The 11,716-nt window shown below is 50.1% G+C and overlaps 1 protein-coding gene across 2 annotated transcripts; it reads right to left on the bottom strand.

Moving 5' to 3' along the window:
- Positions 1-4,221: 4,221 nt before the first annotated feature.
- LOC123352085 (probable G-protein coupled receptor 33) lies at positions 4,222-10,620 on the bottom strand. 2 transcript variants are annotated; one of them, XM_044991815.1, is made up of 2 exons: positions 10,303-10,620; positions 4,222-5,577 (listed from the first exon to the last, which is right to left on the bottom strand). In XM_044991815.1, the coding sequence occupies exon 2, from the start codon at positions 5,569-5,571 to the stop codon at positions 4,522-4,524; it is 1,050 nt and encodes a 349-aa protein (XP_044847750.1). In that variant the 5' UTR covers positions 5,572-5,577; positions 10,303-10,620; the 3' UTR covers positions 4,222-4,521. The 2 variants fall into 2 exon arrangements, with proteins under 2 accessions (XP_044847750.1, XP_044847749.1); XM_044991814.1 differs by lacking the exon at positions 10,303-10,620 and adding an exon at positions 7,127-7,244.
- Positions 10,621-11,716: the final 1,096 nt, after the last annotated feature.

Here is an 11,716-nt window from a genome sequence, read left to right as displayed (position 1 = left end):
CTGTTCCCCTCCCACGTCCGTGTGTTCACCTCACTTCCTTTAGCTCTGAATCTGACCCCAGGCTGCTCTGTCTGACCCAGACAAAACAAACCACGAATGGAAACAACAACTCAGCGTCTGCCTTTGCAGGAAGAGCCCTGTGAGACTGGCTGGCCAGGGGCGGCAGCACGGCCCGACCGAGGGCCAGGGATGCACAGAAATGAGGGTCCAGTGGTATCCCCTGGGCAAATATCAACTCCACTCACCGCCCCTCAGAGGGACCCGCGTGTCCAAAGAGGCTGGAGCTTCGACAGGGCTCCCAAAGAGGCACGTGCCCCAGAGACACGGTGACTGTGGTGTCTGGCATGAGTGCGGCCAGACTGATGTCCCGGGGTTGGACGTGGGTGTGCAGGGAGGAAAAGGCTCTTGGATTCAGGGGGCTGCTTGCAACCAGGTGCTGCAGACGCTGAGCTCAGAACTGGGAGCCTGAGTCCTCCCGCAGCAGATCTGCTAAGGGCGCCCCTGCAGCCGGGCCTGCGGAGAAACCTCTTCCTGTTGGAACTGACGAGCCAAAGTGCTCTGAAAAACATGCGCCCACTCGGCTTGGCTTGAAATTGGCCGTGTCTGAGCAAGGCCGGGGGCAGAGCGAATGGGGGCAGGTTTGGGTCCTTGGGATCCGGGGCCCTCAGTTAAAGCCACATGAAAAGGAGCCGCTCTTAATTTTTTCACACTGCTCTGAAAACCCGTTGCAGACTCGCATCGACCTGGAAAGTGGCACGAAGCCGCAGGGGCTCTGCTGAAATCTATTGGAGCAAAGGGTGGTCGTTTGATCGGGGACTTCAGGAGATGCAGCTCCCTGAAGATGAGCTGCTGTTAATATTCACATATTGCACTGACACCCCCATACTGGGGGAAACTGCTGTGAAAATCAGCACTTAGCAATGGAGGCGGGGGTGGGGTTTGTGATGCAAATTTGGGGTCATTTGGTCCAGGGGTTCCCGTGATACAGGGTCCCCCCACACTTCCCCCGCAGGTACTGATGGAACATTTTCAGATGGTTATAATGTTCTTGGTGCAGAGCGAGGGGAAAAAGCAAAGAGGCCAAATTTCAGGGAACATCGAGCTCAGATGGCCCCTGAGCTCAGCTACGCAATGGGACCGAGGGCTGGTGCAGCCGTACTGCAAAAGTGAGTCCGCTCCTCAAGCTGTTCACACCTGTGTTTAATAGCAGTTCACACCTCTGCAAGGTTCGTCTTCCACTGGAAATTGAGGGTGAGTAACAGCCACGTTGAGCTGACACGTGGGGGCTTAGAGACACAGCCACTGCTCTTTCGATCTAAACATGGAGATGTTTGAGTTCTTGTCCCTATTATCATCTTTGACCTGGTGTCTTCAGCCGCAATGGGGCTGAATTGGGACCACTGATGGCATGTAAGTCCTGTGCCAATAACCAATTCTTCGGGTCTCTGGTTATTCCGAATTTTTTTTTTTGCGGGGGGAGGGGGGTCGTGTATTTGGAGACAACCCTAAATTATTATTATTATTTTTTTGGCAAATGAAAAGGCGGGGAGCGGGGGAGGGGGAGTTTGTTTCAGTCGGAACAAAATGTTGGTGGTTGTTTTTTTGTGAGCTTGGATTTTACACATTTTAAATAAAAAATAAAATAAAATTGAAGCACATTTCAAGACAAAGCCATTTTGAGAAAGAAAATCAAAATGGTTCATATTGAAAATGTCAGATTTTTTGTGGTTGAGCGAAACAATTTGTCAAATTTGATATTAATTCATTAAATGTTTTCGTGACTGTTTGCTCTAACTGCTAGACCTCACTCCCCTCCCAGAGCTGAGGATTGAACCCAGGAGTCCTGGCACCCAGCTCCTCCCACTCTACCCTCCTAGACCCCACTCCCCTGCCAGAGGCAGGTGAAGAACCCGAGAACTCTAAAGTGAAGTGAACAGAGCTACCCTGATTTACACTGGCTGAGGGTCTGGCCTGCTTGCTCCATGCTTTACAGGTTTTCAGGCTTAATTTTCAAAAATAATTTGGTGATTATTTGTTAAGCTTCTATTTTTGAAGGGTTTCCCAGAGGAACACCCTTAAAGAGGCCAGATTTTCCAGAAGAAGGAGCTGAACCTTTTGTGAACATCAGGCCTCTTGGAAAGTGTCTCAAGTCAGTACATGCTTTCATGTGCTTCACCCACAATGTGGAGAATGTTCTCAATTCCAGAGTTGCTGCCCTGAGGGGTCTTGTTTGTAAAAGGCTCTAGGTTCTGTACGTTTTTTTTTTTTTTTTTTTTTTTTTTTAAATGTAGTGACTTGGAACCCAAGAGTTTCTAGAACTAGCCACATATCTAGAAATCACAGGGTCCTATTGTTTTTTCAAACATAACGGTGCTTGGAGCCCTTGCAGTACTAGATCATGTCAGATCTGGTTAGGTTTCAAGACATTGTCACACCTAGAACTGAAGAAGTTTAAGAACTCGCTAACTATCTAGAACTCATGTGATACTACTGAGTGTGTATTTATTTTTTACACACACATGCACGCATATATATATATATAGAGAGAGAGAGAACTCCTGAGATACATACATACACATACATACATACATACAATAGTATGTATGTGTGTATATATATATATATATATATATACACACACACACACAATATCATCTCAGGAGTTCTAGACATTTGCGTGGTTCTTAAACCTCTTGAGATCTAGATCTGAGAAGTTGTTTAAAACCCAAACTGCTCCTACGTGGTCTAGGATGTCATATATGAGCTTGGAACCTAGGATGTTCTAGACTACATAGGAGCTATTTGGGTTTTAAAATCTTGACAGACCTGGAACCCAAAGGTTCATGAACCAGCCAAATATCTAGAAAACATAGGATCCTATTGATTTTGAAACATACAGGAGCTTGGGAAACATGATGTATAAATCTAGCCCACATCTGATGAGATCAGATTAAAAATACTGACATAGCTGGGACCCAAGAGGTTAACAATTGGCCAGGACTCCTAGAATCCATGAGATCCTATTGAATGTTGAATCAGCGAGAGGTGGTATCTGTCGTGGTTATCAGACTTGTTTTGTCTGAATAGTAAAATGCACATGTCTAACTTACTTACAGCCTCCACCCTGGGCTGATGGCCTATGCAAGCCTGGCTTCCTCAGACAACCCAGTGGGCCCTAGGTGACAACTGGTACAGCACCCCAACAACATCAGCTTCACCTCTGGATAGAATCAGAGTTTCCATGGCCAGATGGAGCATGGGGGTCCCCTACTCTGACCTCCTGCAGAACATCCATGAATTAGTCCCTGATTGAACTAGAGCAGACCTCTTTGATAAACACCCAAACCTGCCTTAAAAATTGCCGGAGATGGGTAGAGCTGGCAGGTGGGATCTCCTTGGTTACTTGGACATTAGCCCTTCACCACCCTGAAGTGTTCACGGGCAGGTGGCTTCTCTGGAGTCGCTCTTTGTCCTGCCGGCTTATTTTCCTTATTGGCCGCTCTGAAACTAAGCCAGAGCTTGAACAAACTAAATATCCCAGTGACCGGGTCACGTGGTGGTTGTAAAGTGTTTCAGAGGTGCCACACAAATCTTACAGAATCTATGTAGTTTAAGTAACACCCGGGAGTGATTATTACTTATTATATTTTATTTCAGGTAGTTCTCAGAGCCCCAGTCCTGGACCAAGGCTCTGCTGTGCTAGGTGCTGTACAAACAAAGAACAAAAAGACAGGTGGTGTCCCAGAGGGCCCACAGTCTAAGGAGATGCAATGGATTGAGACCTGGGCAGAGATGTGGGAGACCTGGGTTTGTTCCCAGTTCTGCGACTGGACGGACCAAAGGTTCTACTGGGTGACCTTGGCCAAGTCACTTCCCCACTCTGTGCCTCAGTTTCCCCATTTGTAAAAACTGGAAGACTGCTACTGACCTCCTTGGTAAAGTTCTTTGAGATCTACTGAGGACAAGCACTAGAGGAGAGCTAGCTATCGCCATAGTAATACACAGACTCTTCTATAATATACTACACCTTACGGATTAAAAACCATTTGGAAATTTAGAACCACAACGAAAATTTTAGAAAACAATCTAGAACCTGTTGGATTCTATGTGGTTTGAAAACACTCTAGAATCCAGTGATATCCCAGACCCAGCCAGGAATCTAGAACCCATGGACTTTGAGTATGAACCCACTGAGAGGCTTCCAATAAATGAGATTCCAGAGCCAGCTAGTGATGCAGAATCCAAGAGAGTCAATTAGGTGAGAACACACTGAGTGATCTAAAACACACACGATTCTGGAACTGGTGACTGATCTGGTTCCATTGATGACCCATTGAGTATGAAAATATTGAGAGACCTAGAATGCATGGGATTCTGGAGAGAGCAGGGAATCTAGAATTCAGGGACACTGCAGGGTATATAAACAATGAGACACCTAGAACCCATCAGATTTTAGAGCCATCAGGGATCTAGGAACAACTAGGACGGCAAGTTTTCAACTCTCCCTCAGTCTGGACAACTTCAGACCATCTCTTTTCTTGTGTTCTCAACTTCTGACCCGTGTCTTCCACTATACTCGAGGGCACTGCTGCCGAGATCATCGACAAACGCTGCTTTGACCAGAGTGAGAAGAGACGTCCTGAAGACCTGCCAGAACTTCTCCCCCACAAAGAGGTAGAGGATGGGGGTGAAGCAGGCGTTGAAGCAGGATGAGAAGGTGTAAATGACCAAGAGAGCACCCGTCACTGACTCTGGCATCTCCTTTTTGTAGAGATTCAAGCTCTGGTAGAGGTGGTAGGGCAGCCAGCTGAGAAAGAAGGAAACCACAGCAGCCACCATGACTTTGAAGGGCTTCCCAGCCCATGCCAGCTTTTTCTCCTTCATCTTCAGCCCCATGCAGCCATAGCATCCCGCGATGGTGCAGAAGGGCAGCAGGAAGCCCAGCAGGAACCGGACAATGAAGACAGCCAGGTGGACCCGTCTTCCCAGGTCCTGCGGCTCAGCTTCATTCCAGTCTCTGGAGAGGGCGTAATTGTTGATGCAGATGATTCTGCCCCCATCCACCACCTGGGTCTCCCGGAAAGCCAGGTAGGGAGTACTGAGACCGAACGAGGCCAGCCACACGCCCACAACCAGCTTCTGAGCTCGGGGCACAGTGCGGTGATTCCGAGACCAGATGGGATGGTGAGTGAGGGTGTAACGGTCCAAGCTGATGAGGGTGAGAAGGAAGACGGAGGTGAACATGCCCACAGAGATGCAGGTGTTGAGAAGCTTGCACAAGGCCGTGCCGAAGACCCAGTGGAAACCCAGGAGGACGTAGACGATGAAGAAGGGGATCAGCAGGGTGAAGAGAAAGTAGCAGGAGACCAGGTGAAGGAACCAGAGGGTGGTCACCGTCCTCCTCATCTTCAGTCCCAGCACCCACAGGTACAGCCCGTTCCCCATCACACCCAACAGGAAGGTGGGGCAGAGCAACGCGGCCGCAGCCACATGAGCGGCGCTCACAGCTGCTGGGGTCTGGCTGGAATTTGCCCCAGTGGTTGGTGGGAGAGTCGTGTAGGCTTGGTCCATGGTGCCCTGGGGAGAGAGAGAAGAGGGGTTGGAAGGGATGACAGAGGAGGGGAAGAGGAGAAAGGGAGAAATAAGAGGGTGTTACGAAGGCACCATTGGAGAATATCTCTCCAGGCACCCTCTGGTCCTCTAGAATATCCAGGCTAGATAGTCTGAGCAACTGGGCTATAGCAGGTGGAACTCACTGCCACAAGGTAGAGCTATGGGAAGTAGAGGAGGGAAAGTGCGATAGTAGATGTGGAGGAGTGGTGATGGGGACAGTCTAGTAGGTCAAGTACACAGCTATGCTGATAATTCCACGTGACTATGATCAGGAGGACAGGCTGGCTCACAGGGGTGGGGAATGGGATATGGGGCCTTCCCCACCAGGAGGCGCTGGTTCCAATCTGGCTCCAGGGTGGGGACTGGCTGGCTCAGGTAGGTGGGGATTGGTTTTGTTGAGCTGGTGCCGGTGGCAATCACTGCTACAAGGTGGAAAAGGCCACCCTTCCCCCACTCTCTCTCTTGTACTCATCTGTCTGCCACAGGAATTGCTGCTAAACCCTGACTCGTGCGAGCGTGCAGGGTCCTTCTTACTCTCATTGTAGCACAGGAAGCCTCAAGCCACTGAGCTGCTTCTCTATCCCACAACCGTGCTGCCAGCCCTGCAGCAGGGTCCTCTGGGCTATTGCTGCTGTCAGGGACTGCGCCCTTCACGGCCTTGTCAGTATGGAGTCCTCTGTGCTCTGCAGACTGGCCTAATGGTTAGAGAAGGGCTGGCTGGGAGCCAGGACTCCTGGTTTCTATCCCCAGCTCTGGAAGTGGGGTGGAGGTCAGCACTCCTGGCTTGTGGGAGGAAAGGGGGGTCTTGTGGCTTAGAGCAGAGGTTCTCAGCCAGGCGTGGGTGTACACAGAGGTCTGTGGGGCACATCAACTCATCTAGATATTTGCTTAGTTTTACAACAGGCCACATAAAAAGCATGAGCTTAGTCAGTACAAACTAATATTTCATACAATTACTTGCTTATACTGCTCCATATACAACATTTATATTCCAATTCATTTCTAAGTATATGGGAAAAATGAGAAAATCAGCAATTTTTCGGGCATAGTGCAGCTGTGACCCATCTGTATTTTTAGGTCTGATTTAAGTAGCTTTGAAGGAAGGTAAAACTTGGGGATACTCAAGACAAATCAGACTCCTGCAAGGGGTACAGGAGTCTGGAAAGGTTGAGAACCTCTGGCTCAGAGCTTTGTAAATGGGGAGCAGCTCGTCTGACTGACATGAAATAAGGGGGAAACATTCACCCACGCCACAGACCTCACCTAGTACCTCTGTCTAGTGAGTGCCCCAGGGGAACCCCACTGATACCCAGTGGCAGGGAGTCTCCCAGGCTAACACCACTGATATCCAGTGGCAGGGAGTCTCCCAGGCTAACACCACTGATATCCAGTGGCAGGGAGTCCCACTGGTTTGCCTTTACAATAGCAAATTTCTGTGGCTTCTAGGGGGTCTTAGCAAGGAAATTCCCCTTTAGACCCAACACAGGTCCCTCTGCTCATTGTCTCGACTCACCTGGGCGATGGGTGGTGGAAACACAGATCCAGCGCAGAGAGAGCCTCAGATGGCGTGTGTTTGGCCAGCAAAGCATCCGTGTGTCTGTGCCTTGCACCCCAGAGCCCTCCCCTGCGTGTTGAGTTCACTCCCCTTAACTCTGTGTCTTCTACATGCTCCACCCCCACCTGCTCTCTGAGATCCACAAGCTGCAAACTATGAACGGAAATGATCATTGGACACTGTCTTAGCAAAGAAACCACCTAAGCAACAACCATTGCTTTGAAACTAGCCCCACTCCTCTCCCAGAGCCTGGCACAGAACCCAGCCCCCCTCACACACACAACCCCCAGTGCACTAGATGCTTGGCCAGGAGCTCATCTATTGAGCAGTGCCCCCATGAAGAGGAAGGGCCTGTAATTCTCACAATTCCTTTCCTGACAGGGGGCAATGGCAGTAAGGACCCTGGGTTCTGTCCCCAGCTCTGGGAGGGGGGTGGGGTCTAGGGGTTAGAGCAGGTCAATAGCCATGGCGGGGTCCTGTGTTATCTACATGTTGTGGGTCCATCCCTGGGTGAGACAACTCATATGACATCCTGCCCTTTCCTGTTCTAGATAAAACCTCAGTCACACCAGCCCTCCCCAGAGTGCTTGTTACACAGGCCCATCCTCAGAACCGGGACCCTGAGACCCCTGACGGGAACCCAACACTACTGGGAAAACAGCCCCCAGTGGCATGGTACATGAGACCAAGGTTGAATTCTGAGGGGAGTGATGTCTAGTGGTTAGAGTGGTGGGAGGGAAGGGGCTGGGAGCCAGGATTCCCAGGTACTATCCCTGGTTAGGGGAGGGCAGTGGGGTCCAGTGGTTAGAGCAGGTCTGTGTGGGGCATCATAAACCAGTGGCTCTATTCCCAGCTCTGGGAGGGGAATGTGGTCCAAAGGGTTAGCTTGGCGGGGCTGGGAGTCAGGACTCCTGGGTTCTGGCTGTGGCTCTGGGAGGGGAGTGGTGTGTACTGAGTTAGATTGGCGGGGTACAGGTGCTGGGACCCAGGATTCTGGTTCTACCCTGTGTGTGGCTGCAGCCTCATCGGTTTCTGCAAGGAGGAGAATGAAATGCCGTGTTTCTCACCGCTAGGGCAGGGGCTGCACACGTCTCTCTCTCTCTCACCCTTCCCCTCTTCTGTCTCCTCCAATCCCCTTTGTGTTCTTCCCGCTCCTCCTTAGGGTCTCACGGCCCCTCCGCCTTCGTGACAGGCCTGACCCCTCACAGCCCCTCTTCCCGACCCACCACCTGGGCCCCTCACCGCCCCTCTGCCTTCCCAGAAAGCCCAGCCCCTCATGGCCCCTCTGCTTTCTCCGCCTTCTCAGCACTTCAAGGTCCCTCTGCCTTCCCAGCCAGCCTAGCCCGTCAAGCCCCCTCCGCCTTCCTGACTGGCCCAGCCTCTCATGGCTCCTCCACATTCCTGGCTCCTCATGGCTCCTCCACCTTCCAGGCCTGTGACATTGTACTGTATATGATTTCATGAAAATATGCTAATGCCTGTGAATATAATGTAACTGGAATACGCTTCATGTGAAAGGTCTCTTGTATCATTACAAAGCTTATAATCCACTGAGTGTGGTCCTCCTATTTGTATAAATGTATCACTCTTGCATCTGAAGCTAGAAATATCAAATATAACTCGAAGGCCCTATTGTAGTTATGCAAAGTGTGGGCCATTAATGGTGGTTTGCAATCTTGATGGCTCCCATTAGCCAGGACAATTGATGGTACATGGCTCTGTTTGCAGGCAGGCCTCCCTGTGAGTCAGGCTGGGAGGAATGAAGGCTTGGGGTCTTACAGTGACATGTGATCCTGTCACCTGAACTGGAATCCATCTTTAACCTGGTGCTTTTCCATTTCTAAGGAGGGGTGGGAACCCAGAGAGGGACAAGGGATTCCTGCCTTGTGCAAAAGATATATAAGGGGGTGGAACAGAACAGCATTTAAAAAAAAACTGGATAATTCATGGTATATTAAGTCCATTAATAGCTATTAGGCAGGCTGGGTAAGGAATGGTGTCCGTAGCCGCTGTCTGTCACAGGGTGTAGGTGGACGGCAGGAGAGAGATCACTTGATCATAGCCTGTTAGGTTCACTCCCTCTGGGGCATCTGGCACTGGCCACTGTAAGAAGACAGGATATTGGGCTAGATGGACCTTTGGTCTGACCCGGTACGGCCGTTCTTATGTTCTTAACAAAGGAATCCGCAATCATGAGGAATCCCCTAGCTACCCCCTGAGCTGGAACAAGGGCTGTACCAGGGGAAAGGATTGTGCCCAGACTAGGAAAGTGTCCAGTCTGTGATAGAAGCTTATTGAAACATCTGAGGGTGAGATTTTATGTGTATTCAGTTTTCTTACTGTACTAGACTTAAACTTGTGTGTTTTATTTTATTTTGCTGGGTAATTCACCTTGTTCTCTCTGGTTTTACTTGGAACCACTTAAATCCTACTTTCTATATTTAATAAAATCACTTTTTACTTATTAATTAACCCAGAGTATGTATTAATACCTGGGCGGGGGCAAACAGCAGTGCATCTCTCTCTAGCAGAGTTATAGAGGGCAAACAAATTCTGAGTTTACCTTGTATCAGCTTTATACAGGGTAAAACGGATTTATTTGGGGTTTGGATCCCATTGGGAGAGTGGGCATCTGGGTGTTGGAGACAGGAACCCTTCTTAAGCTGTTTTCAGTTAAGCCTGAAGTTTGGGGGGACGTGGTTCAGACCTGGGTCTGGGTTTGTAGCAGGCCAGCGTGTCTGGCTCTAACCAGGCAGGGCACTGAAGTCCCAAGCTGCCCGGGGAAACAGGCTCAGGGGTAGTATCAGTACATCAGTTGGCAGTTCCCAAGGGGGTTTCTGTGATCCAATCCGTCACACGGCCCCTCATGGCCCCTCCGCCTTCCCAGGCATCCCAGCCCCTCACGGCCCCTCCACCTTCCTGGCTGGCCCGACGCTCATCGCGCCTCTGCCTTATCAGCCAGCCCAGCAGCCAATGGGAGCAACCCCCCAGCTGGCCGGGAAGGGAAGTCAAGTCAAATGGCAGCCGCGTGTAGCACCCCCTGCTGGGGGTGGCTGGCTGTGGGCTCTGCTGAGGATGAGGATGATGGTGACCTCCCTCTTGTCCTTCCATCTGGTGCTCATCTACCTGCTCACCTCCTGCTTTATAACTCTGTTCACATCTACATCTGCCTGGGTTTCCTCTGGGTCTTTGGCATGGCCATGTGTGAGCTCCTCAATGCCTCCTTCTCCCTGGGCCTGTTCTCTGCCATTTCCGTCCTCACCCTCACCAGCATGGACCAGTGCACTCTCCCCTGCCACCCTGTCTGGTTCTGGCCTCACCGCACCATGGCTCGGGCTAGGAAGCTGGTCACGGTCGTATAGCTGATCTCTTTCGCCCTCAGTGCTCCCTAACAGGGTTTCCAGGAACTCCTGGAGATGGAGTGGGCATGGTCACTTGCACAAATAGTTACACCTTCTCTGGAGAGGAGGACGAAGCCGAGATGCAGGCTTGGAGGACACGTCTCCATCCAGTCCTGTTCAGGGTGCAGTTCCTGCTGGGCTTCCTGCTGCCCCTCGGCGCCAGGGTGGGATGCCAGGGTCGGACAGGGCTGGAAATGAAGAAGAAGTGGTTGGCGAGGAGCGGGAAGCCTTTCAAAGTCAGGGTGACTGCGGTGGTTTAGTTCTTTGTCTGCTAGCTTCCCTACTGTCAAGGTTCCTTCCCCACTCTGAACTCTAGGGTACAGATGTGGGGACCTCTAAGCTTAACTACCAGCTTAGATCTGGTTTTGCTGCCACCACCCAAATTATTTGAGTCATTTGGGAAACTCTGTCTACCCCCCCCCCAAATATCTTCCTCCCAAGTACTATAACCCTTCCCTGGGTAGCCTTGAGAGACCCCTCCACCAATTTCCTGGTGAACACCGATTCAAACCCTTGGTTCTTAAAACAAGGAGAAATTAACCATTGCCCCTCCTTTCCCCCACCAATTCCTGGTTAGTCCAGATCCAACCCCCTTGGATCTTAAAACAAGGAAAAATCAATCAGGTTCTTAAAAAGAAGGCTTTTAATTAAAGAAAGAAAGATAAAAATAATCTTTGTAAAATCAAGATGGAAAATGACTTTACAGGGTAATCAGATTTAAAGAGCCCAGAGGAACCCCCTCTAGCCTTAGGTTCAAAGTTACAGCAAACAGAGGTAAACACTCTAGGAAAAGGAACATTTACAAGTTGAGAAAACAAAGATAAACCTAACACGCCTGGCCTGGCTGTTACTTACAAGTTTGAAATATGAGAGACTTGTTCAGAAAGATTTGGAGAGCCTGGATGGATGTCTGGTCCCTCTTAGTCCCAAGAGCGAACCACCCCCAAAACAAAGAGCACACACACAAAAGCCTTCCCCCCACCAAGATTTGAAAGTATCTTGTCCCTTTATTGCTCCTTTGCGTCAGGTGTCAGCCAGGTGACCTGAGCTTCTTAACCCTTTACAGGTAAAAGGATTTTGGTGTCTCTGGCCAGGAGGGATTTTATAGTATTGTACACAAGAGGGCTGTTACCCTTCCCTTTATAGT

Source organism: Mauremys mutica, chromosome 17 (genome assembly GCF_020497125.1).
Source record: "Mauremys mutica isolate MM-2020 ecotype Southern chromosome 17, ASM2049712v1, whole genome shotgun sequence".
NCBI classification, from domain to species: Eukaryota; Metazoa; Chordata; order Testudines; family Geoemydidae; genus Mauremys; species Mauremys mutica.
Note: the sequence above shows the minus strand (reverse complement) of the source record. Positions and strands in the feature narration are given on the sequence as shown.

Excerpts from the sequence above, each read along its gene's own strand:
- LOC123352085 (XM_044991815.1), bottom strand. The coding sequence starts at position 5,571 with ATGGACCAAGCCTACACGACTCTCCCACCAACCACTGGGGCAAATTCC.